Source organism: Channa argus, chromosome 1, assembly GCF_033026475.1.
Source record: "Channa argus isolate prfri chromosome 1, Channa argus male v1.0, whole genome shotgun sequence".
NCBI lineage: Eukaryota > Metazoa > Chordata > Actinopteri > Anabantiformes > Channidae > Channa > Channa argus.
In genome coordinates this window covers 2,990,660-3,017,568 of record NC_090197.1, presented here as the reverse complement: position 1 = coordinate 3,017,568, position 26,909 = coordinate 2,990,660, and the positions used below count along the sequence as shown (strand labels likewise).

General features: G+C 40.7%; 2 protein-coding genes across 5 annotated transcripts in view; one reads left to right on the top strand and one right to left on the bottom strand.

Annotated features, from left to right (window-relative positions):
- The first annotated feature begins 4,568 nt into the window (after window positions 1-4,568).
- On the top strand, window positions 4,569-11,506 carry LOC137100049 (CD209 antigen-like protein E). Its single transcript, XM_067477649.1, has 7 exons — window positions 4,569-4,776; window positions 6,361-6,477; window positions 8,021-8,131; window positions 8,210-8,272; window positions 9,878-10,014; window positions 10,175-10,296; window positions 10,654-11,506. The coding sequence occupies exons 1-7, from the start codon at window positions 4,665-4,667 to the stop codon at window positions 10,781-10,783; spliced, it is 792 nt and encodes a 263-aa protein (XP_067333750.1). The 5' UTR covers window positions 4,569-4,664; the 3' UTR covers window positions 10,784-11,506.
- Window positions 11,507-11,786: 280 nt separating this feature from the next.
- The window catches only part of LOC137099844 (tenascin-like), a 55,925-nt gene continuing 40,802 nt past the window's right edge, over window positions 11,787-26,909 (bottom strand). For 3 of the 4 annotated variants that reach the window (XM_067477170.1, XM_067477190.1, XM_067477181.1), the window contains 12 exons: window positions 23,487-26,588; window positions 21,223-21,345; window positions 20,979-21,122; window positions 20,313-20,432; window positions 20,047-20,196; window positions 19,663-19,805; window positions 19,177-19,309; window positions 18,591-18,742; window positions 18,390-18,486; window positions 16,557-16,712; window positions 16,282-16,445; window positions 11,787-15,862 (listed from right to left, as the gene is read on the bottom strand). In XM_067477170.1, coding sequence (XP_067333271.1) covers window positions 15,764-15,862; window positions 16,282-16,445; window positions 16,557-16,712; window positions 18,390-18,486; window positions 18,591-18,742; window positions 19,177-19,309; window positions 19,663-19,805; window positions 20,047-20,196; window positions 20,313-20,432; window positions 20,979-21,122; window positions 21,223-21,345; window positions 23,487-26,588 — 4,583 coding nt within the window. In that variant the 3' untranslated portion in view covers window positions 11,787-15,763. The remainder of the gene's footprint in view (window positions 15,863-16,281; window positions 16,446-16,556; window positions 16,713-18,389; window positions 18,487-18,590; window positions 18,743-19,176; window positions 19,310-19,662; window positions 19,806-20,046; window positions 20,197-20,312; window positions 20,433-20,978; window positions 21,123-21,222; window positions 21,346-23,486; window positions 26,589-26,909) is intronic. The other variant, XM_067477198.1, reaches the window with a different exon arrangement.

Here is a 26,909-nt window from a genome sequence, read left to right as displayed (position 1 = left end):
AGAACTTCCACTGCCATCTCTCCTGTTGTTTTGGACTGTTCCCTATAAAACTAATTGCCCCTTGGGGATAATTAAGTTACCCTGAACCTTGAATGACTTCTACTTCAGCATTTTTGGACTATGAGAACATTTTGGCTGCTCCTCACAACTACAACGGGCTGTTTCAGGCTTAAAACTTGGCTTAGGATTTGAGTCAGGATTAGTTGCAGGTTAGCAAGTTGCATGTTAAGGGCTAAGGGCTAAAGAGTGCAGTTCATCAATTAATGTCCTCACAAACATGGACGTACAAGTGTGTGAGTTTCCAAACGGTCCGAACATATTTAATCAAACGTCTTTTTCATTTCTGCAGTCACATGTTCAAAGATGGTCAAAATAAGTTGATCAGAACTGGCCCACGTCAATGTCTCGTTTCTGCAGCAAAGAAAACCACAACCTAAAGTTAAAAATATTTTTTATCCGGCACCATCAAATGAATAAGGTGATGCACATCTGTTGCTTTTCTTGCTGCTACTTCCTCAGTGTTCCGTGAGACAAAAAGGATGCTGACCAAGACCCTCACAGCGTCATCAGTACAACATAGTACTGCCTTTATATAGAACTGTACGGCATAATATTGCAGCATAGTAAGTGATCAACATAGTGCAACAAAATGTCAGATATCTATGCCAAAACAGAGTTATTAAAGAAGGGGAGATCCAAGAGGGAGGTGGAGAAAGATGGAGACGAGTGAAAGGAAATGAAGGTGAAAATCTAGGAGAGCGCAGACAGTATCAGTCATGGGAAGGAGATAAGTGAGAGATGATCACAAATCAACACGATCACCATTGTGTTTGGCTGATGTGTGAATTCTTTAGTCCGTTCAGTTTGTTACGGCCTCCAATCAGACATTGATCTTTGTCTCTACGTCCCTTCATGCACGATATTGACATGGGTTTTGCTGCTGTTTCCTGTAGTCAGTTGGACATTGTTTTAATAAGAAAATATACCTGAGCTCTCTGGGTAGAAGACTCAGTTTCAGATGTATGTCACAGAAAAAAAGTTGTTGACTAGACCACAGAGACAGATCAGGCATAATATTATGACCACCGGTGCAATTTAACGCAATCCAACACACTGGCTCTGTCACGAACTCTACATTTACAATGTTGTTGTTTTCAGTTTAATTAGAAACTGTCAGAAAGGTGATAATTCTACTCTGTTTATTATTGAGGTCAAAGTGGGTGGTGGAGTCGTCCTGGAGTGTTTTAGAAAAAGAGGTGGTTCTCATGTTTTGGCCACGCTATTTAAAATGAATGAGGTGGCCAAAATATGAGAACCACTTCTTCTTATAATGCAAAAAGAGCACCACCACGTAAGGAGGCAGCATCCCTTTTGACAAAATGGTGGCTGCCATTCCAAAATGGCGCCAGTTTCGTTTGAAATAAAACCTTAAAAAACCCACACACAGCAGTTCGGTTAGGTTGGTAAAGTATTTTGTGGTTCGCCTTAAAAATACATACTTCATATGTGATATTGTAGGCCACATGGACATGGACATACTGAAGTACTGATTTCTTCTCTCCTTGTCCAATTTCACTTCCCTTCTTCAAGCTAAGCTTTGATTGTTGTAGTAAACCGGCCAGTTGGCATCTTAATGGGCAGCCACTATTTATTCTCTAATCACAAGAGGATGTCTGGGGATGATGTGGAACAAGCAGTGTACAGTTAAAGACTTTAGTTGCCTGTGTAATGTGCACATTCAGCTGCTTGTTCTGTTTGTTGACACGACCAAAGAATCACTGAGTTAGGTACCGATTTGGTAGGAACAGCAGGATAATGATCTCCACCCAATCTGGTAAATCAATCACAGTGATATTTTGTACATCAAAACCCAAAGTAGATTTATTTTGAGGTAATTATTTCACAGCTTTTATTATATACACTTTGGAGAAAAGGTCCAGACTTCAGAGACAGTAGTTTGTGTGGACACGATTATGAGTGAGGTGGTTGTATAGTCTGGTCAATATCAGTGATCCCATATTTTACAATCAAACCATCTGCAGAGCATAGTGGGTAGTCTCTGCGGGTCCACAGAAACGTCCTGCTGTCCACAGAAGGTCTTTCAGAGGAGCTGCTCTGTGTCTGGGAGTTCTGTGTCTCCTGATGACAGCTGGGATCATCTACCTGTTCATACAGTGTAAGATAAAACAGCTCTGAGCAAATACTGATTCAGATGTCATCACACATGATTTTTAATGTCTGAGAAACACAGTGGACTTAACAAATTTAATCACAGCATAATCACCTTGACATAACTGTTGATTCAGATTTTTAAAGTCATACAAGAAAAGAACAACCTCAGCAACAGACAGCTACAGACCAGATTCAACAATCAGTCACAGGATGAGGTTGAGGGTAAAAGTACAACTTACAGAGTAGATGCAGACAAAGAGCAGCTGCAGACCAGATATGACGAACTGAACAAGAACTACAAACTGCTGCAGGACAAACATTCACTTGAGACACGATTTAAATGAACAATGAAAAATCTAATTATCCAAACCAGCAACCTTGTTATGGGCCAATAGGTACCTGCTCCACATGTTAGTAGGCTCAGTAGGTCTTCATCAATATCATCAGGTTCAGGCACAGAAACACAGGTTTTAGCACAAAAACAAGAAGGTTATTGATGTGGACTTTAGTTAAAGTACAGAAACACTGACTAAAATAACATCACAGGAAACACAACAGGGACCATCTCCCTGCAAAGTCTTTGTTAAGTAACTCTGCCCCCTGCAATACCTACTGTGACCACTAGATGTCCGAAATTTCCCAATGATAATCACTGTCATCTCAAGTCATTCAATGACTTAAAGAGTTCCAGCTGATCCACCTTCACATTTCATTCCTTTTGTTTTATTCTCTTTTTAAAATTTGTTCTTGTTTCTGTCAAGACATGGAGCTCAGATACAGTCACAGCATGAAGTGAAGCAGCTTCAAGGTCAAATTACAGGTGAGAAGTGGAAAAAGTCCAATTCCAAAATAGAACAAAATAGAGAGCAGAGGATCTAAAAGGTAGAAGACGTTAACCTACACAGTGAAATACAGATTGTTTCACACTGACATTTAACCTGTTTTTAAACTCATGTTTGACATTAAGGGAAGTTGTGTACTGAAGGATGGAAGAGATTTGGATGCAGTTGCTACTTTAAATCCACTGAGAAGAAAAGTTGGTCTGACAGCAGAAAAAATTGTGTGAACAGAGAATCAGATCTGGTGATTATCAATAGCAAAGATGAACAAGTGGGTGTGTTTGGTAAAGTGTGTGTGATCTGCTGTTTGTGTTTCTGACTTGCTTCTGGACCCTGAACAGTTTTCAGGCAGCAGAATTATAAACCAGTTCTTCATTGATTCTACTGTGTTGTTGCCTTGAAGAACATCATCAGATGCAAACATGAACTTTTATTTAGCAGATCCTGTTACAACAACTTTGCTGAGGCAAAGTTGAACATTGTTTCTTAATGATTTGGTTTTACAGTAATAGATTAAAATGCTTGATAATCAAACAGCTTTCGGAGTTTTGATCCCAGCTACTGTTGACAAACTAAAGAAATTATGTTTGTATTATTTTTTGTTTTCAAATAATTTGAACAATTAAAAAATATTAAAACTCAGTTCTGACACTGTTGCCTTCATCTGAACCAAAAAGTGGCAACCAAACACACCACTGCAGTCAGCTGCCAACCAGCACAAACATTCTGCACTGAGAGGAACTGGCTCTCTATACCAGCAGGGGGAAATACTCATATGCTGCCACCTGTACTCAAAGAAATGTATATATACAAGTTAAGCAGCGTTTGCTTCCTGTTTTCACACCGTTTTCACTCACCTATTACAATCACTCCAGATGGTCTCATTCAGAAAAAGGAGCTGATGCCTCTTGACTACTTCCTTTGTTTGCTTTCTTCACTTCTGTTCAATAAGCCTAACAGCCAATCAGAGCGTTCACCCCAAATTCTGCTGATCAGCAGAGGCTTGACACAGAAGAGCTGAACCCAGTTTCCATTGGGTGAGATGGGACATTTCTGCTTTCCTAAAAACCTGTATAACATTTCAGTCAGTGTGGTGCAGGAAGCTGTTTTGCAGGATTTGGACTGACAATGCCAGAAATGGAAATGTCACTGTTTCACTGTGACCAACTCCTTCAGAGGAACTGAAACCATGATAACATTCTAGACTCATTTAGAATTAACCACATTGTTGCTCATAAGAAGCTCAATTATTCTTTCCTGTTTGATAAATTTAACCTGTTCTGTGGGTGGGGGGCAAGTATGCAAATTATTGACAATTTAAAACCTTTTATCTTCAAATATCATGACTTCTCATTTAAAGACTTTAATAAAATAGCTTTTATTTTTACCGTTGGGTGTTTAGATGGTTTCATTAAAGCTGGACTGAAAAGAAAAACACAAACTGCAGCTACAGGTTATTTTTGTCTAACGTCTTCAAATGAACAAGGTGTGACATATCCGCTGGTCCTCTTGCAACCACTTCCTTGATAAGAGAGAAGCCTCACCACAAAACTGCTGACAGCCTCAGCACTGTTTCTACCGGCATATGTACTCTATTTAGTAGTGTACAACCCTTTAAAGTTTTACTGCAGCATAGTAGTTCATAAGTACAAGATGTCGTCTGCTGTTGACAGAAGAGTGATGTTCGAAAAAGAATTGGTCATCTACGATAACAGAGAGCAATTAGAAGCATATAAAATGCGAAATTTTCAGCAACAGGAAGTAGGTAAGTGAGGATTATTGTGTGTGAGCACTATGTTTTCCCTCCATTCAGGTCATTTTACTTCCAGTTCGAAGAACATGCCGACCATCAGACATTTTTCTTTAAAGCTATTTGCAGCCAGTTCCCGTAGGTTGATGATCAGACCCAGATATAGAATTCTTTGGTCTAGTATTTTTAATGGTTTACCATTTAACCTGTGGAAGCCACAACTCTTATAAAGATGGTTCTCGAGCCTGTGCATGACATGAATGGGGGGGGAGTTCAGAGATTCAACATTCTTTATTGTGATTTCACATAAGGTATTTGAAAAAATAGCCAGGCTGAAACAAACGTTCCTTTCTCACCAGCTTTTGACAGTTCACAAAATAGTAAACTATTAATAAATGCACAGAAAAACTGTAAATAGGTAGAACACAACACACAGCTGTCCTTTAGTGGACAAGTTTAAAATGAGTATGAGTGGGTAAGTCTGTTGGGAGTCTCACAGCAGTGTAGGTGTGTGAGTGGGTCCATAAATGGGGGGTGGGGGTGCACAGTCCATTTATCAGTCTCACAGCTTGTGAGACAGTTTGAAAGAAGAAGCAGTTCATCATCCTGCTGGATCGGCAGCTGAGTAGTCTCGAAGCAGTATTGCAATGCTGAACTTCCTCCTTGTGGCCACATTGTGGTCACTTCTCTGTCCTCGGCCGTGTCCCGTTTTCCTCTTAGCCTGGTGTGAGCATAACAGCTAGGTGGTCAAAGTTGCCAACCTGGGGGAGGGCAGCAGCCCTGTTAGAGGTCTTGGAGTTCGTATACACTAGGTCTAGTGTGTTGTCTCCCCTATTTGCAAAGTTCACATGAATTTGGGCAGAACAGATGTTAGACTTGCCTTGTTGAAATCGGCAGCTGTCATGAGGAAGGCGTCAGGATAATCCTTTTGCTGCTCACTGACATTGTTGTAGAGCACTGCCATAGTCTCGTTCACGTTAGCGCTCGATGGTACATAGACAGCCACTGCCGCGGTGTGTAGAATGGCCAGCGCTTACAGTCAGAAACTCTAGATGTGCAGAGGAGCGAGTAGAGATCACCACGGCTTGATGAGCTGTTAATGTACAGGATTTTTTTTGTTTTTTTTATTGACAATAGTAGAATATACAGTATGTACATATAGTACATGTCAAATGTTGAGGATGCAACAGTGCAAAGACATGCATGTTAACATTAGGTTGTTAGGTGAATGTAGGTGTGAATGTGAATGGTTGGCTGTCTGTGTATGTCTCTGTGTTGGAGACCCGTCCAGGGTGAACCCCGCCTCCTGCCCCGTGACAGCTGGGATAGGCCCTGCAACTCTGAACAGTATGAGAGGTTACAGATAATGGATGAATGGTTATGTTTTCCGTGAATTATTTTCAATCCAACAATGTTTTCAAATGATTTACAAATTGCATTTGTTATGTACATGCTACATGAACTTTGGACAATTTCCTATGTCCATTACAATTGATCCTGAGTTTTGCGGTGACGCTTATATTAATTTGAATATTAACAGCAGAGTTGCCTAGGATGTCCTTTTCAAATAAAGCTGCTCTGCGTGCTTTCTCTTTGTAGGACGACAGAATCAGAGCGGTTCTCCAGACCACAGAAAGTTTTTCAGAGGAGCTGCTATGTGTTTGGGATTGCTGTGTGTGCTGATGATGGCTGGGATCATCATCCTGTCCATACAATGTAAGATAAAACAGCTCTCAGTGAATACCTGCAAACACTAACTAGGTCAACTCGTCCATCTATGCACACTCATAACACTCTACATACCAGCATCCATCTTTGAAGAACCCATTGTATCATTTTGTCTGTTCTTAGACAAGTGGTGGACAAGTGTACTGTGTGTGCTGACACCGGTTCACCAGCAGCAAATCTACCACTTGTTTCACAATACTTCCTTTCCCCCGATTTAAGCAGAATTACTTGATCTGATCTTGGCAACATATCATCCCAGTAGACCACTTCGATCTCAGAATACAGGCCTAATTGTGGTTCCCAGAATTTCCAAAAGTAGAATGGGAGGTAGAGCCTTTAGCTATCAAGCTCCTCTCTTGTGGAACCAGCTCCCAGTTCAGATTCGGGAAGCAGAGACCCTCTCTACTTTTAAGTCTCGGCTTAAAACCTTCCTCTTTGATAAAGCTTATAGTTAGTTATAGTTATGCTGCCATAGGCTTAGACTGCTGGGGGACCCACCCCCCCGATGCACTGAGCTCCTTTCCTCCTCTTGACCATCTCTCCTCTCCTCTCACCCCACAATTGTCACCACTGTATGACATTAACTCTGTGTGTTTTCTCCCGTAGTTTTTGCCCTTCTCTGTCTCCCTCTCCCTGTTCCTTTCTCCAGGTGTCCCTGGCTTTGAAGCTGTGTGTCTTCCAGTGTGCAGCTACAGGTCCTACTAATCTGCCTGATGTTTTTCTGTTGCTTTTGTTGCTTTTTTCTTTTCTCTCTTCACTTTCCACTCACCCCAAACAGTCGAGGCAGATGGTCGTCCACCCTGAGCCTGGTTCTGCTGGAGGTTTCCGCCGTTAAAGGGAGTTTTTCTTCTCCACTGTTGCCTATGGCTTGTTCAAGGGGGAATTGTTCGGTTCTCACTATACATCTTTATAATCTTGACTTTATTCTATAAAGTGCCTTAAGAGGACTTTGTTGTGAATTGGTGCAATATAAATAAAGTTGAATTGAATTGAATTGAGGGAGCCTTGACAAGAAGGAAACTATTAAAATTATTTTTTATCAGACACTTGGTCATTTAATTAAGAATTAAAAAACTTCACAGTAAAACAGATTGACCCTCAACATACAACAAATCAATTGGTAACCAGCCTTAATGATCCTGTCTAAGCCCAGACTCTCATTTTAAACATGTCTTGTCTTGCCCTTCTTCAGAACAATACATCATAAAAATCCACAATATACTGTCAGAAAGACCAGGCACAGCCTACTTACACAAGGTCCAGGTGGGTAATTTACGGCCAGGCAGATCAGGAAATAAAGTCCAGACAGGTACATGGGTCAAAATCAGTTCATCTGTTTTAGTTTTCTTCCTTTTGTCATCATTTATCAACAATAACACACAGTTACCTTTCAGCCCCAAAATGTTCAAACACACAACAGCTTAAAGGTCAGTGGGTACAGGAAATAGACCCAGCCAGTAAGTGGCAGGTCCCATAAACAACTAAAACCAAAAATAATCATTTGAGGTTTGTCTCCTTTGTTTCCCATCAGATGTTTTAGTCACAACACAGAAGGAGCAGCTACAGACCAGATTCAACGACCTGACCAACAATAACAGTCAGTCACAGAATGAGGTGAAGCAGCTTCAGGGTCAAATTACAGGTGATAAAATGATCCAACTTAACACTCAGGGAAAATGAAATCAATCCTTATTTTTACTAACAGTTGTTTTTCCTCAAGACATGGCAGCAAGCAACCGTCAGCTACAGGATGAAATAAAGAAGCTGAAGAAGAAAACTAAAGGTGAGGAAAGTGCCAGTTTACCTGTTTTATTATGGGTTGTTGCTGCTGGACACAATAACTTCACACCTACTGCACCTTATTTAGTCTGCTTGAATCAGCTCATTTTCATCCTTGGAATAATTCATTTGCACAGGTCTGAAAACAGCAATCAGACTTGTGCTAATAAATTCCATCCAGTTCCAAACAAACTGGAGTGGAATGTAATCCAACCCTAATCCAGCTCAGTCAGCTTGTTTTGACTGAAAGCTGACAGCACATATTTATTGAGGTCTTGTGTTTTAAAGATGTGTGTTTTTTAAAAGCGCATTTATCTTCTGTTTCACAAATTTCACTCATAACAATATACACTGGTACAAAATGGGATGTGTTTTGGTTTTGCTTAGATTTGCTTAGTTTGCTTAGTGTGTAAAAGGAAACCAAACCAAGAGAATGATGGACCGAGTTTAAAAACTGGCACACTGATTCAGAACAGGACAGTCTTCTTTTTCTTTGGACTGTTCTCTTGCAGGAATCTCCACAGCAAGTCATGTGCCTCCATCTAACCCTGTCCTCTGCAACTTCTTCTCTCACACCAACTAACTTCATGTCCTCCCTCACTACATCCATAAATCTCCTCTTTGCTCTTCCTCTAGACCTCCTGCCTGGCAGCTCCAACCTCAGCATCCTTCTACTGATTTATTCACAGTTTCTCCTCTGAACATGTCCAAACCACCTCAATCTGGCCTCTCTGACCAAAGAGAACCTCAACATCTTAAGCTCTGCTACCTCCAGCTCTGCCTCCTGTCTTTTCTTCAGTGCCACTGTCTCTAAGCCGAACAACATCTCTGGTCTCACCACCGTCTTCAACACCTTTCCTTTCATTCTCGCTGAGACTCTTTTATCACACAACACACCTGACACTTTTCTCCACCTGTTCCAACCTGCCTGCACTCGCCTCTTCACATCTTTTCCACACTCTCCATTGCTCTGAACCGTTGACGCTGAATACTTAAAGTCCTGTACCTTCTTTACCTCTGCTCCTTGTAACCTCACTGTTCCATCTGGGTTCCTCACATCCTACCTGTGGGACATAACCACTAACAACATTGAACATCACTCCTTCAATTTCCAGCTTCAGACTCATCAACCTGTCTGATACTCTATCCACCTCTAGAACATTCCTCACAAACTCCTCTTTCAGGATAACTCCTGCTCCATTTCTCTTCCTATCTGACACATTGTAGAACAACTTGAACCCTGCTCCTAAGCTTCTAGCCTTGCTACCTTTCACCTGGTCTCATGGACACACAGTATGTCCACCTTCCTTCTCTGCATCATGTCGATCAACTTCCTAGCCTTCCCTGTCATAGTACCAACATTCAAAGTCCCTACTGTCAGTCCTACATTATTAGCTTTCCTCTTGTCTCTCTGCCTACGAACACACCTTCCTCCTATCCTTCTTAGTACAGGTCTGAAAACAACCTCAACCATGTGCATATTTATAAAAAAGACAAACCTGAAATGGAAAAGTGTTGATAAAGTTCAGTTTCTAACTATAAAAGTGTAACTTTATGATTTTTATACTGACTGACATTAAATCTGATGTTAAATGTCTTGTTTGACCAGAATGTCCTAAAGGATGGAGCAGATTTGAATGCAGTTGTTACTTTAAATCCACTGACAAGAGAAAATGGTCTGAGAGCAGGTCATTCTGTCAGGACAGAGGATCAGATTTGGTGATTATCAACAGGAAAGAGGAACAGGTGATATGTTTGGTAAAACTGGCCAGAAAACCACTGTGACAATAGTTCTTCTAATGTTGATCAGTTCATTTTTTAAACTTCAACTGCACAATAGTTTACTATGACATAAAGTTTGAATAATAAGTGAAGAAATGTTAATTTGTGTCTTGTCAACCATTAGGAATATGTCGCAAACTTGAGTAAGACTGAAGAGTCCTGGATTGGTCTACGGACAACAGAGAACAAAACAATATCTACAGGATTTCAATGGGAATGGGTGGACGAGTCACCGCTGAAAGAAATGTGAGACAGTTTCTTACAAAGACTAATGGCAAAGGAAAGGCAAAATCTAGTTATCCATGTTTTAAATGTGCAGCATTCTTTATATTAATTTGATCATTGTGAATCTATGTGAAAAGCTGTGCAGAACAAAGTGTAGCAGATGGCAGAGGAGCAGAGCAAGTATCATCCAAAGTCTAGCTTAAGTTAAGTATTGCAGCTTTACATTGATCTCAGCATGAAGGAGCAGCTGCCTCTTCTCTGCTCTTTAGAAAGTAAAGAACAGATGAAAAAAGCTGAATATGATCATTAGTCCCAGGGATGGATTCAGAGAGCAGCTTTCCAACCACTTTTTCAGTCCACTTTTGATTTGTCCCACAGGTTCTGGGCCACAGCAGAGCTGGGAAATGCTACAAGCTGGTTCGCTGCAGTATGTTGTGATGAACAAGGGAAATGGACACGAAGTGGATACAATGATAATGTTTATAAAAACTGGATCTGTGAGAAGTAGATTTGCTGCTTCCTCTGATGACAGAGAGGTGTGTAGTGTTGGGATGAAGCTGTTTGTCAAACTCTGAAATGTTCTTCCTGATCCTCAGAGTCATCTCACATTTGTTGACTTGTTCATTCTGTGTCACATGTTCAATCCTCTTTATTCCATAGATATTGTCCCTCTGTGCTCTATGGTGCAGACAGAGTAGTGGGGTTGGAAGTCGTCCACACAACAACTACATGTGGACTTACTAACTCTGTAGTCCCACTAAACTGCTGCAGTCACAGGAAACTGCAGCTTCACTTTGTCTTTACTTGGTTTATTAATGAGTGTGTTTCTGCTAAAACTGATCTAAGAGTCGTCTTTCATTTCTCTGATCAACCTGCATCAGGAACATTAACATGAAAACTGGTAAATTGGTCACTTATTCGGTGTCGTCGTGCTTATTTATATTCTCCTGCCTTGCTAAACGTCCTTACAATATCACTGTTTTTTGGGTGGGGTTATAATGTTAGGTCATTGCATTGTTTTTGGTTTGTTTTGCATCATGTCTGATATTTTATCCTTTTATCTCTTACTGGTTGTTAAAGTATTTTAGTTGTTTATTTTCTGCTTGTGTAAGCTGATGTTTTTATTTTATTTTATTTTTTTTAAGAGTGACATATGAGCATTTTGGCTCACCGTGGTATTTTCTGTAAATGTTATTTCCTTTATCAATAAATGTGCAGTTCACATGTCTAATTTCCGGTGTCAGAAACACTGCATGCCCTTAGTTTCTGTTTGTATATTGTGGCGCATATAGTCAGATCAGACAGAACAGTAGCTGTTATTCATGTTAAAAATGATGGTTTTTGCAGGACTTTTTCTTCTGCTTTAAACTATACTTTCTAATCATAGAATATTCGATTGCTAGATGATACATAACATGTGATAGAGCCTGTCCAGAATTTGCTGGACCCTTTAGGTCTTGTTTTGTAGTGTGAAAAAAAACATACAGTGAAATTGAGGAAACTTAAGCCCATAAACTACAACAACAATTTTATTTACGCAGCTGAGTTTGTTTTCAACATATCTGCTATAGACTCATCACTTTAGTGTTTGATAGCACTTTAAATAACAACAAAAGGGAAAGATGGACTTATTCATTCTGCTTTTACTTCTAAATTTTCTCAATTACATTTATTTATCCTAACCTGTGTGACCAAACCCAACCCGAACATGATTTCTAAATTTCTGTCTGAACCCAATTCGAGCCCCTAAGTTCCAATGGAACCAGTTAGGCTCATTTCAGGCACCCTCTAATAAACACATGGAAACAGCTCAGGTCAGGGTAACAAATGACCTTTTGATGGCGGCGGATGCTGGCTGTGACTCCACTGTGTCTGGTACTGCCTTAAACTGGTTCACCTCCCTTCTTTCTGGAAGTACAGAATAAAGTCTCCGACGCTTCCTGTCAACCACCTTAAAGATTAGAAAGGGAAAGCATGGATTGGTCCAGGCTTTGTTCATTTGGGATGAAGAACTGTTGGATAGACTGAGCACTTTGAGGTGTTCATGAACCCTACCAACATATCCTCTGAGAAGAAGGCTAAATTTCTTGAGGAAGGCTTTACCTCTTAACTTAGGGGATCTTGTTAAGGTCACTGGGGAAGACTAGAAAATTAGGGGCAATTTTACAAGCCATCCAGTCCTTGTCCAAGTGGAATAAGGTCTGTGGCAATATTTTCTGAAGAATTCACATCTCATTTGGTGCTAAACTCACCTGGGCTTGTCCCTTCTTACCGACCTAATTTGTGATTCTTCCTATGCACTAAAAATCCTTTCTGCTCTTTCTCGCACTTGCATCTTGTGAACTGTGAACACTTTTCTCACAGGACTTTGCTTTGATGTTTTCTCCTTGACTTAGATTTTTGCTGCCTTGTACCTCACTTGTAAGTCGGTTTGGATAAAAGCGTCTGCTAAATGACTAAATGTAAATTTAAATGTAAACGTGATTTTCATGAACACCAACAGCTGCAGCACCTAGAGTCTATGGATCTATGGGCATCGGGGCAATGACCAAATGCATAAGGTTTCAAACAGACAAAGCTGTTTGAGGTCCCTTTGTAGGTCGGCTGGGTTCAGCCTTACAGCTGGGGTAAGAAATTTGGGCATGTGGGAGCTTGGAGTAGAGCTTTAACTTCTGCCATTTTCTGCATTTATCATATGTTCAACCGTCCCCACACACTAAAACCAAAAATAAATACCTTTTCCTAATGGGGAATCACTATCAGTCTGCAACCTGGGTGAGCTTAGTTGTCCTTGCTTTAGACCTCGACTGTTGTCCAAAAACAAAATCAGGAAGATTGTACTATACTGCTCCACTGATTGTTTTTTAATTTGGAAGCATTTGGTAATGACATAGTTGTTTTCCAAAATTACCAGAACTTTATACAGGAATCTAATGTAAGCAAGCATCAATTGAGAATGCATAACCACCGTAAAAGAATTATAAGTCTCCCTGACCATCTCAGGCACCAATATACTTTATAAATAAGTCCTGGAAGAGGCCCTTACAAATTGTATCCACTTCGTTTTACATCTAGATCCATCCAAACCCAGAAACATCTTGGCCTCAATAGCTTGTAGTTGCATTCTATTCTATATCTAATGCCCCATGTGACCATGAAAAACTTTCTTTTACTGCTTCCTTTTAGCGTGTTGGTAAAATAAGTTCAGAGCAGAAAGATAGCTAGATTCTTCTTGTCCCAAAAGTGTTTGAAGGACTTGAATGTAGGTTCAGTGTTCATCTCATCTTTAGAGTAACTTGAATCTCAGTATCAGTGACCTCATTTTCAGTGCAACATGCCGGACCGAACAACACTTGACACCTAATAAGACCTGTTCTCTAAGCTGTTCTTGTCCCTACCACATTGCAAGTAATATAAACAAATTAAACTCTTTTTTTTTGTCCTTTCGGGTTATCCTGTGAGTTCAGGGTCACCACAGCAGATTATTTGTCTGCATGTTGATTTAGCAGTTTTTATGCCAGGCTTCTACCTGCTACTGATTTCTACCAGGCTTGGGACTGGCGCTGCACGGCTGGGTATGGGGATAGGCTGCTGGGGGTTCAGTGTCTTGCCCAGAGACACTTCGACATGTGGTTGAGAAGAGCGGGGCACGAACCTCCAAGCCTATGGTCAGTGGGCAGCCTGTTTACCAACTGCACCAATGTCACCCCCCCCCCCCAGAGGTATCATTAAGGGTATTTCCTGTTATTACATTGAACTTGTGACTCTCAGAATCCCTCGGATAAACCCCGTGGAAGCTCTAGTTTTACACTACTAGCATTTTTCCTTGTTTCTCTTTTGCTCCTAACAAAGCTGTTGAGTGCATGCACTGATGATACCAGCCAACCGCCTGCAGATGTCTTTTCTACAGGTTCACATTACAGTCTCTTTAAAGATTCTCTGAGCCCTGCATGTCTTAATTACAAAGCTTCTGGATCTTCTATCTCTTTCTGTTCAAATACTTGGCATTAATAGCCGAGGCTTCTGTACTTTAGGGCATTCATTAGATGCTTATTGTATAATTCAACAGAAATCTTATTGTCAACACGCAGTTCCAAATGTCTGGAAACCAAAATATTCTTTTCTCTGTTTTATCAGTTGTTATTAGTGTTTAATTTGTAGACCATGTTTTACCTTCAGTATCACATGATTTTACTACAACAAAAATGCTAAATTAGGAATGAAAAATGATTCTCACTTGTCAACTATGGGAATTTATAACTGAGATGAATATGAATGTGTCCTAAATTGGTCTAAGGACTAACCAAAAACTAGGCTTGCTGCTTCCTCTGATGACAGAGACGTGTGTAGTGTTGGGATGAAGCTGTTTGTCAAACTCTGAAATGTTCTTCCTGATCGTCAGAGTCATCTCACATTTATTGACTTGTTCATTCTGTGTCACATGTTCAATCCTATTTATTCCATAGATATTGTCCCTCTGTGCTCTATGGTGCAGACAGAGTAGAGTCGTTTTAATGAACAATAACTATTGTTCCCTCCTGGTGTGCTTTTAACGTGGGAGGTACAAATCAGGTTGTGGGGCAGATTTTGGTCAGGGGATTGAGATGTACATCTGGTACCAGAAGCTTCCAATTTACATCAATTTATTACTGTATTTTGGAGGAGGAAGTACAGCGATTAGTACAAAAAGATTTTTAAAAACAAACAACAAAGTGAAACAGAAAGACAAACTCTGATAACAGCAGCTGAGTTCAACGAAAACTCTGCATGAATCCCACAGGTTCTAGGTTTTATCGTTTTGTTTGAAAGGTGAGTGTATCTGAACAGTGGGGGGCACTGTCGAGCTTTGAGCAGGGCTCATTCAAGAGCTTTCACAGGCTTCAAAGCACAGCAAAGATCATTTGTTTTGTTTCATTTCAGATGGATTTTAGAAATAACAGCTACATTTTTTGGAACTTAAAAACCAGTAACTGCACCAAGTATGTGTGCAGATAAACACCAGCTGGAAATATATGTATTTGCAATTTAAGGGGCCCTGATGGCTCAATGGTAGAGCATTGGGTTGAGATACAGAAGGCAGAGGGTGGCCGAGCCCAGCCAACAAGGGTCATCATGGGTCATCACGGGTCATCAAGGGTCACCTTGGTGGCCGTCCTGTGCCCGGATAAAATGGGCAGGTTGTGGCAGGAAGGGCATCCTCATGCAAAATCAACATGCAAAACACGTTCCGCTGTGGCCGACCACTGATCTATATTTTTGTAATTTAAATATGGACGACATGTGAGCTTCAAAAGGCCAAAGATAAAAAAAGAAGCTGTACAATCTACAGTAATACACTGATAACTGAGCTCTATACAAATTATAATATATACGTCTTCTAAAGCACGAACGACGCTCCCTCTTCAAAATGAATTTGTGTGTATTAGCACATTTCATCCCACACACTGCAAGTCCATGGATGTGTTTAGCAGTTCATTATTTGTCTCTTTCATCCTCTGGCTGGAGGACTGAAGGCTGCTGGTCTCATCTTCATCTCGGTGAACGGGATGGAGAACTTCTTTCCTTTCCAGGTGGTCCAGATCACACCCTGACACACACACACACAGAGAGAATGTTTGTGCACTTGAGCTGCTGATTTCTGAGTATGATGTGTTAAATATTGTCCTGTCTGTCATATTGTTGTAAAGGCAGTGAAGCTCATGTTTGGCTGAAGAGGAAATCACTTCTTCCCACTGCTGCTGGTTCACACTGCACCAATTAGCATTAGCATTAACATAATATGATGGTTTTGATATTGTAGTGGACAGTGGTCAGCATGAGAAAAATGTAAATCATGACTGATCAGTAAAAATGGAGCATTATCGCCCTCAGGTGGTGAAGAGGAGGAATTATTGGGTGGAATAAACTAATACACATGCCCAGTGGAAATAACAATTCTAATCCCATCTTTGTCTTCATACTTATATTTGTTTTAAAACCATGAGATTAAAAGTTTTTCTGGTTTACCTGGTGTTTGACATTTATCCCATAGAGCCCGTTGAGGTTTGCCTCATGGCAGTTCTTGTACCACCATCCTCCTCGGTACGACATAGCACAGCGGGTGATGAACTGCGTCCTGTCCCGGTCTCTGGTGGAGAAGATCTGGTTGTTGTGATAACTGAGGGAGTCGCCTGAGACAGAGGAGACAGGAGAATGGACAGGTGGTCTACAAAAAAAACACTACAGGAGGTCAGAGAGGAACCAAATGACCACTTTCCCAGTGACACCTGTCTTCCTCTCACCTGCATTGCCGCTGTATCCGCCCACAGTCAGTTTGTAGTTCTTCTTGGACACGTCAAACGTGGAGTATTTAGCGAACACAGACTCGTCTCCGTCTCGCAGGTCCACGCGCAGAGTCATCCTGTTCATCGCTGTCAGGTTGTGGAGACCCTCAAGGCCTGAACCAACATGAGATAAAGCTGATTATCTCCCGAATATATACGACTTTGTTCAGATTTATTAAAATCAAAGTTGGACTTAGTGAGGAAGACTGTGTGTGAAGATGAAGACAGTCCCTGATTATCAACTCCTGTTTCATGTCTTGCGCTGTTTGAGATACAAATATCTGGTCGATTTCCAGATTAAAAAAAGTGAAGTTGTGTGTTATTTGACATGCAGCCGTCAGGTATTAACTAGAGGCTGAAATGTGGCTTATAGCATCACATTCTTTGGCTGTTTGCTTTAAAAAAAAAAAAAGGCAACAGCATTTTAGAGCAATGGTTCCCAAACTTTTGGCCATTTTGTAAATTGTTTACCATCACGTTTTAACTAGTGTGAGTAAAAAAGGAATTCTTTTCGCCTGAGACTGGTTATCTGAATAACTCAGATGGTGAAAGTACACACGAATGCACAAGGAATATTGTGATGAGAAAAACAAATGAACCTAGAACTTGATATTTGGAAAGAAAGTGGAAACTGGAAACAACAGTGAAAGGTTGGAAAAGTTGGGGCAATCAAATATGCTGGAAAAGATCTTAGAAACTAATTATGTTTTGGGATTTGACTGGTTAAATGCCTCTAGTGCTTTTGTTGAATAACCAGCAGAACTAATCGGTCCACAGGAAGTGAATTAGTAGACCTGAGAAGCTGCTTTTCTGCTTCATAGAAACCTGGCCACACTATCAAAGAAGTGAACAGGCTCTGCTGGTACAAAAGGACAGTCACATAATAGGCTGCGACTATCAGCAAAGACCAATCAGAAAGGAAAAACAGAACCACAAGGTGCTCCACATGAACTCATCAACCACTGAGGTGCAAAGAAACGTTCAGTTAGTCTCAGGTGGATTTGATCGAGTCATCAGAGGCCTGTTCCAGTAAATCAACCTGCAGAGATTGTTCACCTGAAATGTGTCTGTGCCGCAAGTTTTTGTTGTAACATCGTGATCCAGGGAAACATCACAACCAAGTCAAAGTGTCAGACTGAGATTCAAAGCAGAGTCAGAATGACAGCTGGACCAGTTTTATCCAAGCTGTATCATCAAAAGAGGGACAGAAAAGCTGCTTCATCATTGATACAGAAATAAATAAAATTACTGGGAGAGAAGATTGTCTGTACTCAACTTTCAGATCTTTACTTATTTGGGCTTGTTTTCTTTCCAGTGGTTAAGAGACTAATAATAATAAGAATTTTTTTGCACCAGTAGATCCTCTTGTATGTCAGTGTGCTGCCGATCGATGAAGAGTCCTTTGAATAAAAGCCTGGATTCCCGATCACAGGCTCCATAACAGTTCTTCACAGGTCAACCAGCAATGTTGCAGGAAAGTTAAAAAGTACAAAAATAATCTAAACCCAAATCAGAAAATAGGATGCATGTTTTAATGATGGACATATTCCATCCATGTTTGTGTTTACTATCTTTTACTTTATTAGCACACTTCAGAGGGAAGTGCATATAAATTAAACATATTTCAGACTTTCTAACCACAATTGTTATTTGGAAAATTCAAAAATGAGTCTGCAGCACAGTGAGAGGGTAATTACATTTAAACCAGAGTTTTCAGGTTGTATTCATGATGTATTCGCAGTTTCAAAGCACAAACAGTGTGTTGTTTTTTTTTCATGAAGAGGTTCTCACCCAGCCAGAAATCTCCACTCGGGTTTCCAAATCCATTAACGTAGTCGTTCCAGCCTCTGAAGAAGTTTACTGAGCCATCCATCCTCCTCTGGAACACCTGCAGACCGGGAACATACAAACAGGTTCCACACAGGCAAATCTCAGTAAAGGCTAATGCTTAAACTACAGGAGCCAGGAGAACTGGACCAGCGGTCACCATACCGTCCAACCTCCACCATCTGTCTCCATGTCGCAGTAAACCACTATCGTCTGTCCGAGTTTCCCCTGGGGGAAGATTTCCACCTCGCCTGACGTCCTCATGCCGTTCTGCAGCTCCTCAGAGCAGTCGGCAGGGAAGGGGAACCTCAGAGTCCCTGAGACGGAGGACAAAGAGAATAAAGACGGGAAGGAAACATACAAAGGAGATGATGTAAAGACAAAACTATCAAACGTTTTCGTAGTCTTTCAGGAAAACTGAATAATCTTCCTGAAGAATTTCTATATGATCATTTTGTCAGGTGAAATACTACTAGATTCAAAATGTATAAAGGAACAAGAATCTTTTATAGCTGCAGAAGACTAACAAAATATTCAGTCCAGTCTCCATGTTTCGACTCCTTATTTAGGTAATCTTCAGACACTTTGACAACAAAATATACACCTGCTGACAGACTCGGACCCACACCTGGGCTGGATTAGGTGAAGTCTAAATTTTGAATGCTTTGATGAAGATGTAGCAGAAAAATTACATTTGCATTCACTAAATGAACTTTTTTGGGAGCATTTATTGAAATTGAAAGCTGTGTACGGGTGGTGAACTCGGCGGAGGCGCCAGAAATGTATCGTCCTCCTTCCTCTGTCTGCAGCTGCGCCAGGTACTTCGATCCAGGATGGAGCCTGGTCAAATTGTACTCTGATACGGAAGGATCCACAATCACTTCCTGCGCAAAACACAGCAGGAGGATTCACACGATTAATGTCAAACAAAAAAAGTGAGCATTAGTCAGTAACATTCAAATAAAGAAAACTAATTTGATTCATTATGGAAAAAACAGAAATGGTTTTCAAATAAAACTGTTCAGTGAATTGCTTTACGTATCCCAGATGTTATATATTGATAGTTGTGTAAGTGCACAGCAGCTTTTCTTTCAAAAAAAATTACTTTTAACTTTATCATTAATATCGAGTGATGATTTGAGGAAACTTCCCATGAAATTAAGAGGAAAAAAGATGAACCAATGTAAATAAGGGTATTGGGCACTAGCAGTTTTCTGGTTCTCAACATAAATCTCACCTTCATTTCTTGGCCTTCAGTTTGATAGGTGAGCCTATAGCTTCCAGCGGGATTTGAAGACGGCTTCCATGACAACAGGGCAGTGCGAGGGGTCACATTTTTGACTTGGAGATCACCAGGACCATCTCCATCTCCCCCAGAGCCTGAAAAGTAACAGTTGGAAGGTGGTAGTTAGTTAAGTCTAGGCCTCAGCTACCTGCAAGGTGTTCAGGTGTCCAGCCACTCCCCCAGATCTCGAGATAATACGCCGTGTAGATAATGGATGGATTGGCACAAAGTTTGCTAATTCATTAAGCTTAATTTTCAATCACCTCGGCAGCTCTACAGTGTTGCTTTACAGTATCAGGGTATGATCTAGATATGTGTGTGTGCGTGTGCCCTGACCACTGGTGGTAGTGAAGCTGGTGGTGGTCGGGGGGCTCTCCAAGCTGTCCAGCTGGCTGGTTACGGTGACGGTGTAGGTGGTGGATCCCTCCAGGCCGCTCAGCTGCTGCTCTGCTGCATTTCCAGACACAGAGACCCTCAACTCTGAACCTGAACGAACACAAAGAACTTGTCAACTGATATGTCTGTGAGAACAAAGGAAATGTGATGTTAATCTTTAGACACTGGAGTTAATGCACAACACACACAACTGCACCACAGCTCACCTGTACCCGAGCCATACACAATGGTGTACTTATCGACGGCGGCCAATGCAGGACGCCATAATAACAAGGCTTTAGTGTCTGTGATGTTTATGGCCCGGAGGTCTGTAGGTGGGTCAGGTACTGAGAAAGAGCCAGAAGAGACAAAAGTGTTTTTAATTATATTTTTTTTAAAAAACTAATATGTAAAAGCTGTTAGCTAAGAAAGAAACAGTGAGGGTTGCTAAAAGGAAACTCACTGTGATTGTCTTATCCCACCCACCACAGAAATCATCCAGTTATAGGAACAGTTTTTGAAATATTACAGAATCCTGAAACAAATCCAGGAAGAGACTCCTTTGTGAGAACTGAAAAAATTCACAGATTCTTTCCAGACCCAGCACCTGCTACAGACACTGTGAAAGATGTGTCTCCAGAATTATTTTAACAAGAGAAACAAAAGGAAACGTGCAGATTAAGATTTTGGCTTCTCAGCTTTTGAAACTATCTTATTTAGTTTTACATTAAAGAGAAGAGAGGACGTAAGCGAACGTGTAAACTTTTTGAGAGAAAAAGAATAATATTCCTTCAAGTTCCACTCATAATTTAAAAAAAAGCAGTTTCTTGCATTACTTTAACATAAAGTAATGCAAAGTGAAGGGAGACCAGTTCATTTGTATTGTTACTCACGTGTCATGACTAAATCTTTGACTGGATCGCTCTCATCCAGTCCGAGAGTGGATATGATGCTGACTTCGTAAGATGAGCCAGGTAAGAGCTGCGATAGGGTGAAGGCAGATTGCTCCGAGTCCACAGACACCGACATCGGCTCACCTTCGTGGACGAGGAAAATTCTTTCATTGATTTGCCGAGCTGCAGTGCTGTTTGACAATTCAGGAAGCTGCTACAGTATCTATAATTCACGATTTCTTACCATCCTCTGTGTGAGTGTAGGTGACTTTGAAACCACTGACTGGACTCTTTGGTTTTGTCCAGGAAACTGTCAAGGAGTTTTCTGTCACTTTACTGAAGACTATGTTGGTTGGAGGCTCTGGGCCTGGATCAGATGAAGAACACAATGAGAGAGGTGAATGAAAAGGACAAAAAAAAAAGAGGACAATTAATTCGAAGAGAGAAGTAAATAAAATGCACAAGGAAAACTACGTAAACAAGAAGACAAAAAATGGAAAGTTAAACAGAAAGAAATATAAAAGGATAAAGACCAACTTAGTCTTGTGAAGAACAAAACAGAAAGAAAAGACAAATGGCCACAGAAAGAGTGAAGTCAGTGTGTACATTATTTATTCATCCACATTTTGGCTATTAGTGCTCCAGTGAGTTTGTGTGTATATATGTACAGTGCAAACATATATACAGTATACAAATCATATACACACAGTGTAACAATCAAATGCAGGTAATGGATCCTGGAAGGCAGCAAAGGAGAGACTGATGACATTTTAATACAGTAATTAGCTGGCCGCTCAAACCTGAAAACAAAAGCGTGGCAGGAATAAATGATGGTGAAACAAAGGAAGAAAAAGAAGATCTCAAGACTTCTAAGAATAAATGGACACAAATATGTTTAACACAGTCATAAGAGCTGAAAGTGACAAATCTTAAGTGTCAGATTTAGATTTGAAACCTAACAGAATTTTATTCATTCTTAAAAACTATTTTGCTAAACTCCAAGGAGAGATGAGCATCACTGAAAATCTTTTCTGACACAGATATATTTTATATCATTTTAATACAGTATATTGTTTAACATTTGGAAATATGTATTACAGTGCCATGCTCTTAATATTTGGACTGTACTTACATTTTTGGCTATTTAGAAAAAATAAAAATAATTGAATTGTATAATATTCACATTAAACCATGTTCTACAATTAGTTTTAATGATGTTGGAAGTCAACAAATTTATTTTTTTTTGCATTTGGTTGTAAAAAAAGTAAAACTAAATGAAACATATAGAGACCAGCTGTGGTCTTACCCTGATTTGGGTGAGAGGTGAAGGGGTGTCAGTGAAGCTGGATGTTAGCTTACCCTGAATGAGAGAAGACCAGAGCAGCAGTGAATGAATGCTGTTATGAGTTGTTGATTAAACTCATTTTGATGTCACTTCAGCACTACCAGACAAACTCTCAGGCAAAGTGCTAAAGTGCTACGAGTCAAATCCTCAGGATAGGAACTACTCTGTCTCAAACTGTAGCCATTCATCAGAGCACAGCATACATGAAGCTCAGTCCTCAAACCTCGATTTACCTATTTAACACTTGTATGCTACACTGTAAAAGAACAGCTACAGTCATCTTTTTTGCAGATGACACCCAAATTTACCTTTCCAGGTCACAAGAAACTCCAGTACCATAGTTTCTTTCTGCAAGGGCCTTACCTTTTTTCAGCTCACTATATCATCATTATACTAGCACAGCTCTGGTATTGCAGAATTGTCAAGTCAAATTGCATGGAACCTGGTCACTACTTGTCAGCCTTTGTAATTTTTTGGGGGGGTTTCCTTTAAGGAGTATATAGTGTGTTAGTTACTGAAGACTTGGTAAGAAAAAGATTGATTCATGGTTATATAAAAGATCTAGTGATGTCTATAAAGTTAGCAATGTTACTATTATGGTAATATGTAAGCCGACTGATGGTCAAACTAGTCTCCTATCCTAGTGCTAACCATGCTAACAATGAGACAACCTGTGTCAATTCACTTCTGAGATCTGACATCGAATAAAGAAGAGTGATAGATGTATGGCTTGTGATTATCATGTAATACGGCTAATTCATGAATATGAATATGTTACATATTCATAAGAGCTGAGGAATAAGTGCACAAGAAAGACTACACAAATTCCCAAATCAGTAGCTGAAAACAGCAAAACATGTTATACAGTGTGTCACTGACCAAATCTTTAAAAGGACAAACACATAAATGACAAATCCAAACTGTAAAACACAGGCTTACAGTGTTCAAGTGTAGTACTTGACATAAGAATGGAGTTGATGTAAGACAAGTAATTAGTTCACCGTTACATGTGTATTTTGATCAGCGCAACATAAATGGTAGTAAAGATAAGACATGTGCATGGACATGTCCTTGGACGTGGACAGTTTCACAACATTAATAGGGTTATTTGTGACATTGTGCAGTAGTAATTTGTGTTGATCTACTGTCACAATGGCTGGTACCTGTACTGATGACAAGCTTGTGCAGTCTGGACAGAAGGCCAGGGCCCATTCCAAGCAAGGTTACAGTGTACTCAGTCTGAGGAAACAGATCCTCAAACTGGAAGGAGCGGGTTGAACCTGGAAGAACTTTTATCAATCCCTTGTCACTTTGTGTTGCATGTTTGACAGTCGTGCTGCTTTTATTCTTTGGAATTTGTGTAATGACACTTTCAGTTAGTCTGTTTTCTGCTTCGCTGACAGTGTTATCTGCCTCTTTAATTGATTCCGTACTGTCCTCTTCATTGCCACCATCCTTCTCAAAGTCTATGGGTTCGCTCTGATCTACCCTGACTGCTTTCGGCTTTGGCTCTTCTGTTTTTCCGACCTCTTTTGTGGTCACAACAAAGCTTTTGTACTTCCCTTCTGGTGAGTCCCACATGAGAGTAAATCCATCTGAGCTCCGGTTTGCCACTCCCACATAGTCCAGAGGTTCCCTTGTGACCCCCACAGAAGACACATCTGGCGGCATCACAGGTTTGGAAGCAGCGATTCCTGTCTGCGCGGTCTTTCTGTCAAGCAGCCTTCCTGCAGTATGATTTGTTTTTGGATGCTCTCCCCTTTTGCTTCCACTGATATAGTGTGCTATTCTATTTTTTGGTTGTATTTTTTTCTTTGTAAGAGGGACTGGTCTTGAGAAACTTTGTCTGATAGTTGGGCTACCTCGACTTGTGCCACCATTATTTTTACCACCATCAGCCGCCTCTTTTTTTTTGTCAGACTCCAAATTTGTATTCGGGTTGCTAATTTCTTCCTCAAATTGAGTAGTTTGGATGAGGGCATTACTCCCCTGCTCCAATTCATTAGTTTGTCTGATGAGTGTATTTGGGCCATTAATCTTGGGATGTGGCTCTACCTTTCCAGTTTCCTTCTCTACTCTACTAATTGTGACTACTTGGGTAGGCCTGGGAACATCCTCCTCTGCTGGGAGTTTAGGGACACTTTGACTCACAACTGCAATTCTACTGCCTCCATTTATCTTTCTGGTTGGTAATGGTTTGCGACCTCTATATGGATGTTCAGATAGCCTTATTATCTGACGTGTTTTGTTTGTCGAAGGTCCAATCGGTTGGACGCGATGGGAATAACCAACTTTGGTAGTTGGGCGGATGGAGGAAGGACCTCCAATACCTGTGAGAGTCTGATTGGACATCTCATTGGGCATGCTTGTTATGGACATTCTTTTCCCAACAAAGTCCCCTTTCACTTCTCCTCCCAACTCAGCACCTTTAGATAGAAAGGATTCTTTAGAAACAGGAGCTGACAGAGTAGCTGGCAACTGAGTGGGAGACATCTGCTCTTTCTGTGTCACTGTTTTAGGTTGAGAGGGTCTAGTCATAAACCTCACATTTGGACGAGTCCGGTTTTGATTATTTCTGATATTTAGAAAGGGGCGATGCAGGTGTCCTGTCTTCAGAGTACCTGGGATCCATCTTCTTCCCGCTGGCATCTTATTTTGGTTTTGATCATCTCTAGAAAACACTGTAGTAGATAGTCCATGTTCCCTTACATTCTTTACAGGTGTTTTTAACTCAACTGAAGGTGATACCTCTGAATTAGATGAAGATGGGGATGATGAGAATTGCTTGGTGGTCGTGCGGTTGTTCTCTGTCTTTTGTCTTGGATTGAGGTTTAAACCAACAGAAGCTCGGTCACGAATTCCTAAATTTAGGGTCTTGTTCGGAAATGATCGGGGTGGATAACGTGAATATCCATGCTTTGGAAATGCATGACGTAGAAGCTCACCGTGTTTTGAGGGGAGTCGTTTCTTGTCTTTTGATGGTGTCACAGTGGTGGTGCTTATGCTGTTATCAGCATCTAGTTTATTAAGTCCAACGGAATCCGATTCATCTGAGTTAGAGGAGGAGGATGGTGACAGTGATGGCAGGGGTGCTGGCACTGGGGATGATGATGAGGTTAAATATGTATTTTGTGATGATGGTGCCATTGTTGATAAAGATAACATGGGGGAAGATGATGCTGAAGATGATGATTCAGTTATTGATGGTTGATAAGTCAGTGATGATGATGCAGCAGCTGATGACTGAAATAATAATGACTGTGAGGAGGAGGAGGAGGACGATGACGAAGACACTGGTTTTAGTCTACTTAAAATTTGTTTTCTCGCTGTTTCTACATCTGCAGAGAGGTTTGATGGTTCAGACAGGTGAACGGAAAAGGTTGTGATGTTCAAATTGTCAAAAGTGTCAGTCAAGAGTTTATGTAAAGGATCTGATGAATATTCTGTGTCACTCTTTACAGAGGAGCGTGTTCCATCTACTTCTGGGGAAACTTCATCAGAACCCAGTATTTTTCCTACAGCCATGGCTCCATCCCCTCCACACCCACTTCCTCTGTCCTTAAGGGGTAATCTTAAATGTGTCACTTTAATTTTGTTCAAACATTTCTTCTCTTGCCTTTGAGCAGTCCCAGTTGGCTCTGAAGACACTGGAGCAGTTTCGTTTCCTTGGCCTGAAACGCCAACATCTGTCTGCTCTTTCATCTCCCTTAAGCTACTTGGACTGTTTGTTTCGGAATCAGTCTCAGACATTAGAGTTGGGTTTTTGTCATCCCTTCTCTCAGAGCTTGATGCCTTAAAACTTGGGTCACTCACATTTAAAGATACTCTTCTGTGTCCTATTTTGGGTACAGCTGGTTTGAGTTTTTTAGGTACTATTGATATCTTCTTGTCCCACCCCAGAAGAGGCTTTTTTAAAGCGCCCGGGCCAACCTTTCTTCCTCCAGGTACAACTCTAGTGGCATTGAAACGGAAAGGGCCTGGGACATTGGGCTTTCTGAGCCTTTGAAAGACTTTGGGCTTGGTGCCATTTTTTGCCATTGTTCTGCTGAACAGAGGTTGAGTTATTGAGGAATATTCATTAGATCCATCAATACCTCTGACTTTTACAGGGTCGGCCTCACTACCACCCTCCCTCCTTCCCTTTTCAGGGACTTGCACCTCCAGCGATGGGTTAAACTCTTGTTCACTGTCGCCAACTTCTTGTCCGGGCGCTTGTGTGACCTGCATGGTCAAAGCTGCAGTGGTAACACTTGGTAATGTCTTCCCTAAAAATGTGAAGGGAGTAAACAGTTGGATTCAATATTAAGGTTGTCATATTTTTCTGTAGTCGGTCATCCCAAAGAGATCACGTCTAATGACGGAAGAAAACAAGATTTAAAATCAATTGGCCCCATTTACACTTGTCCTTAACGTATCATTTTCAAATGAAATCCAATCAGATGGAAAACATTTTCATTTATAGCTAGTTGGGATTTTATAAATGTGATTACAGGCCAAAAAACATTTGTGAGTGAACATTTCTGCACACTGCTTACTGACAGTGATTTTATTTGAAACAATAGTTGCATGTTAAACATTTTGCTATG

What these genes read in the sequence shown, in the direction of transcription:
- LOC137100049 (XM_067477649.1), top strand. Translation starts at nt 4,665, where the DNA reads ATGTCGTCTGCTGTTGACAGAAGAGTGATGTTCGAAAAAGAATTGGTC. An exon ending in TTTTCAGCAACAGGAAGTAG is followed by an intron (nt 4,777 to 6,360) that starts GTAAGTGAGGAT and finishes TTCTCTTTGTAG; the next exon opens with GACGACAGAATCAGAGCGGT. An exon ending in TCAACAGGAAAGAGGAACAG is followed by an intron (nt 10,015 to 10,174) that starts GTGATATGTTTG and finishes GTCAACCATTAG; the next exon opens with GAATATGTCGCAAACTTGAG.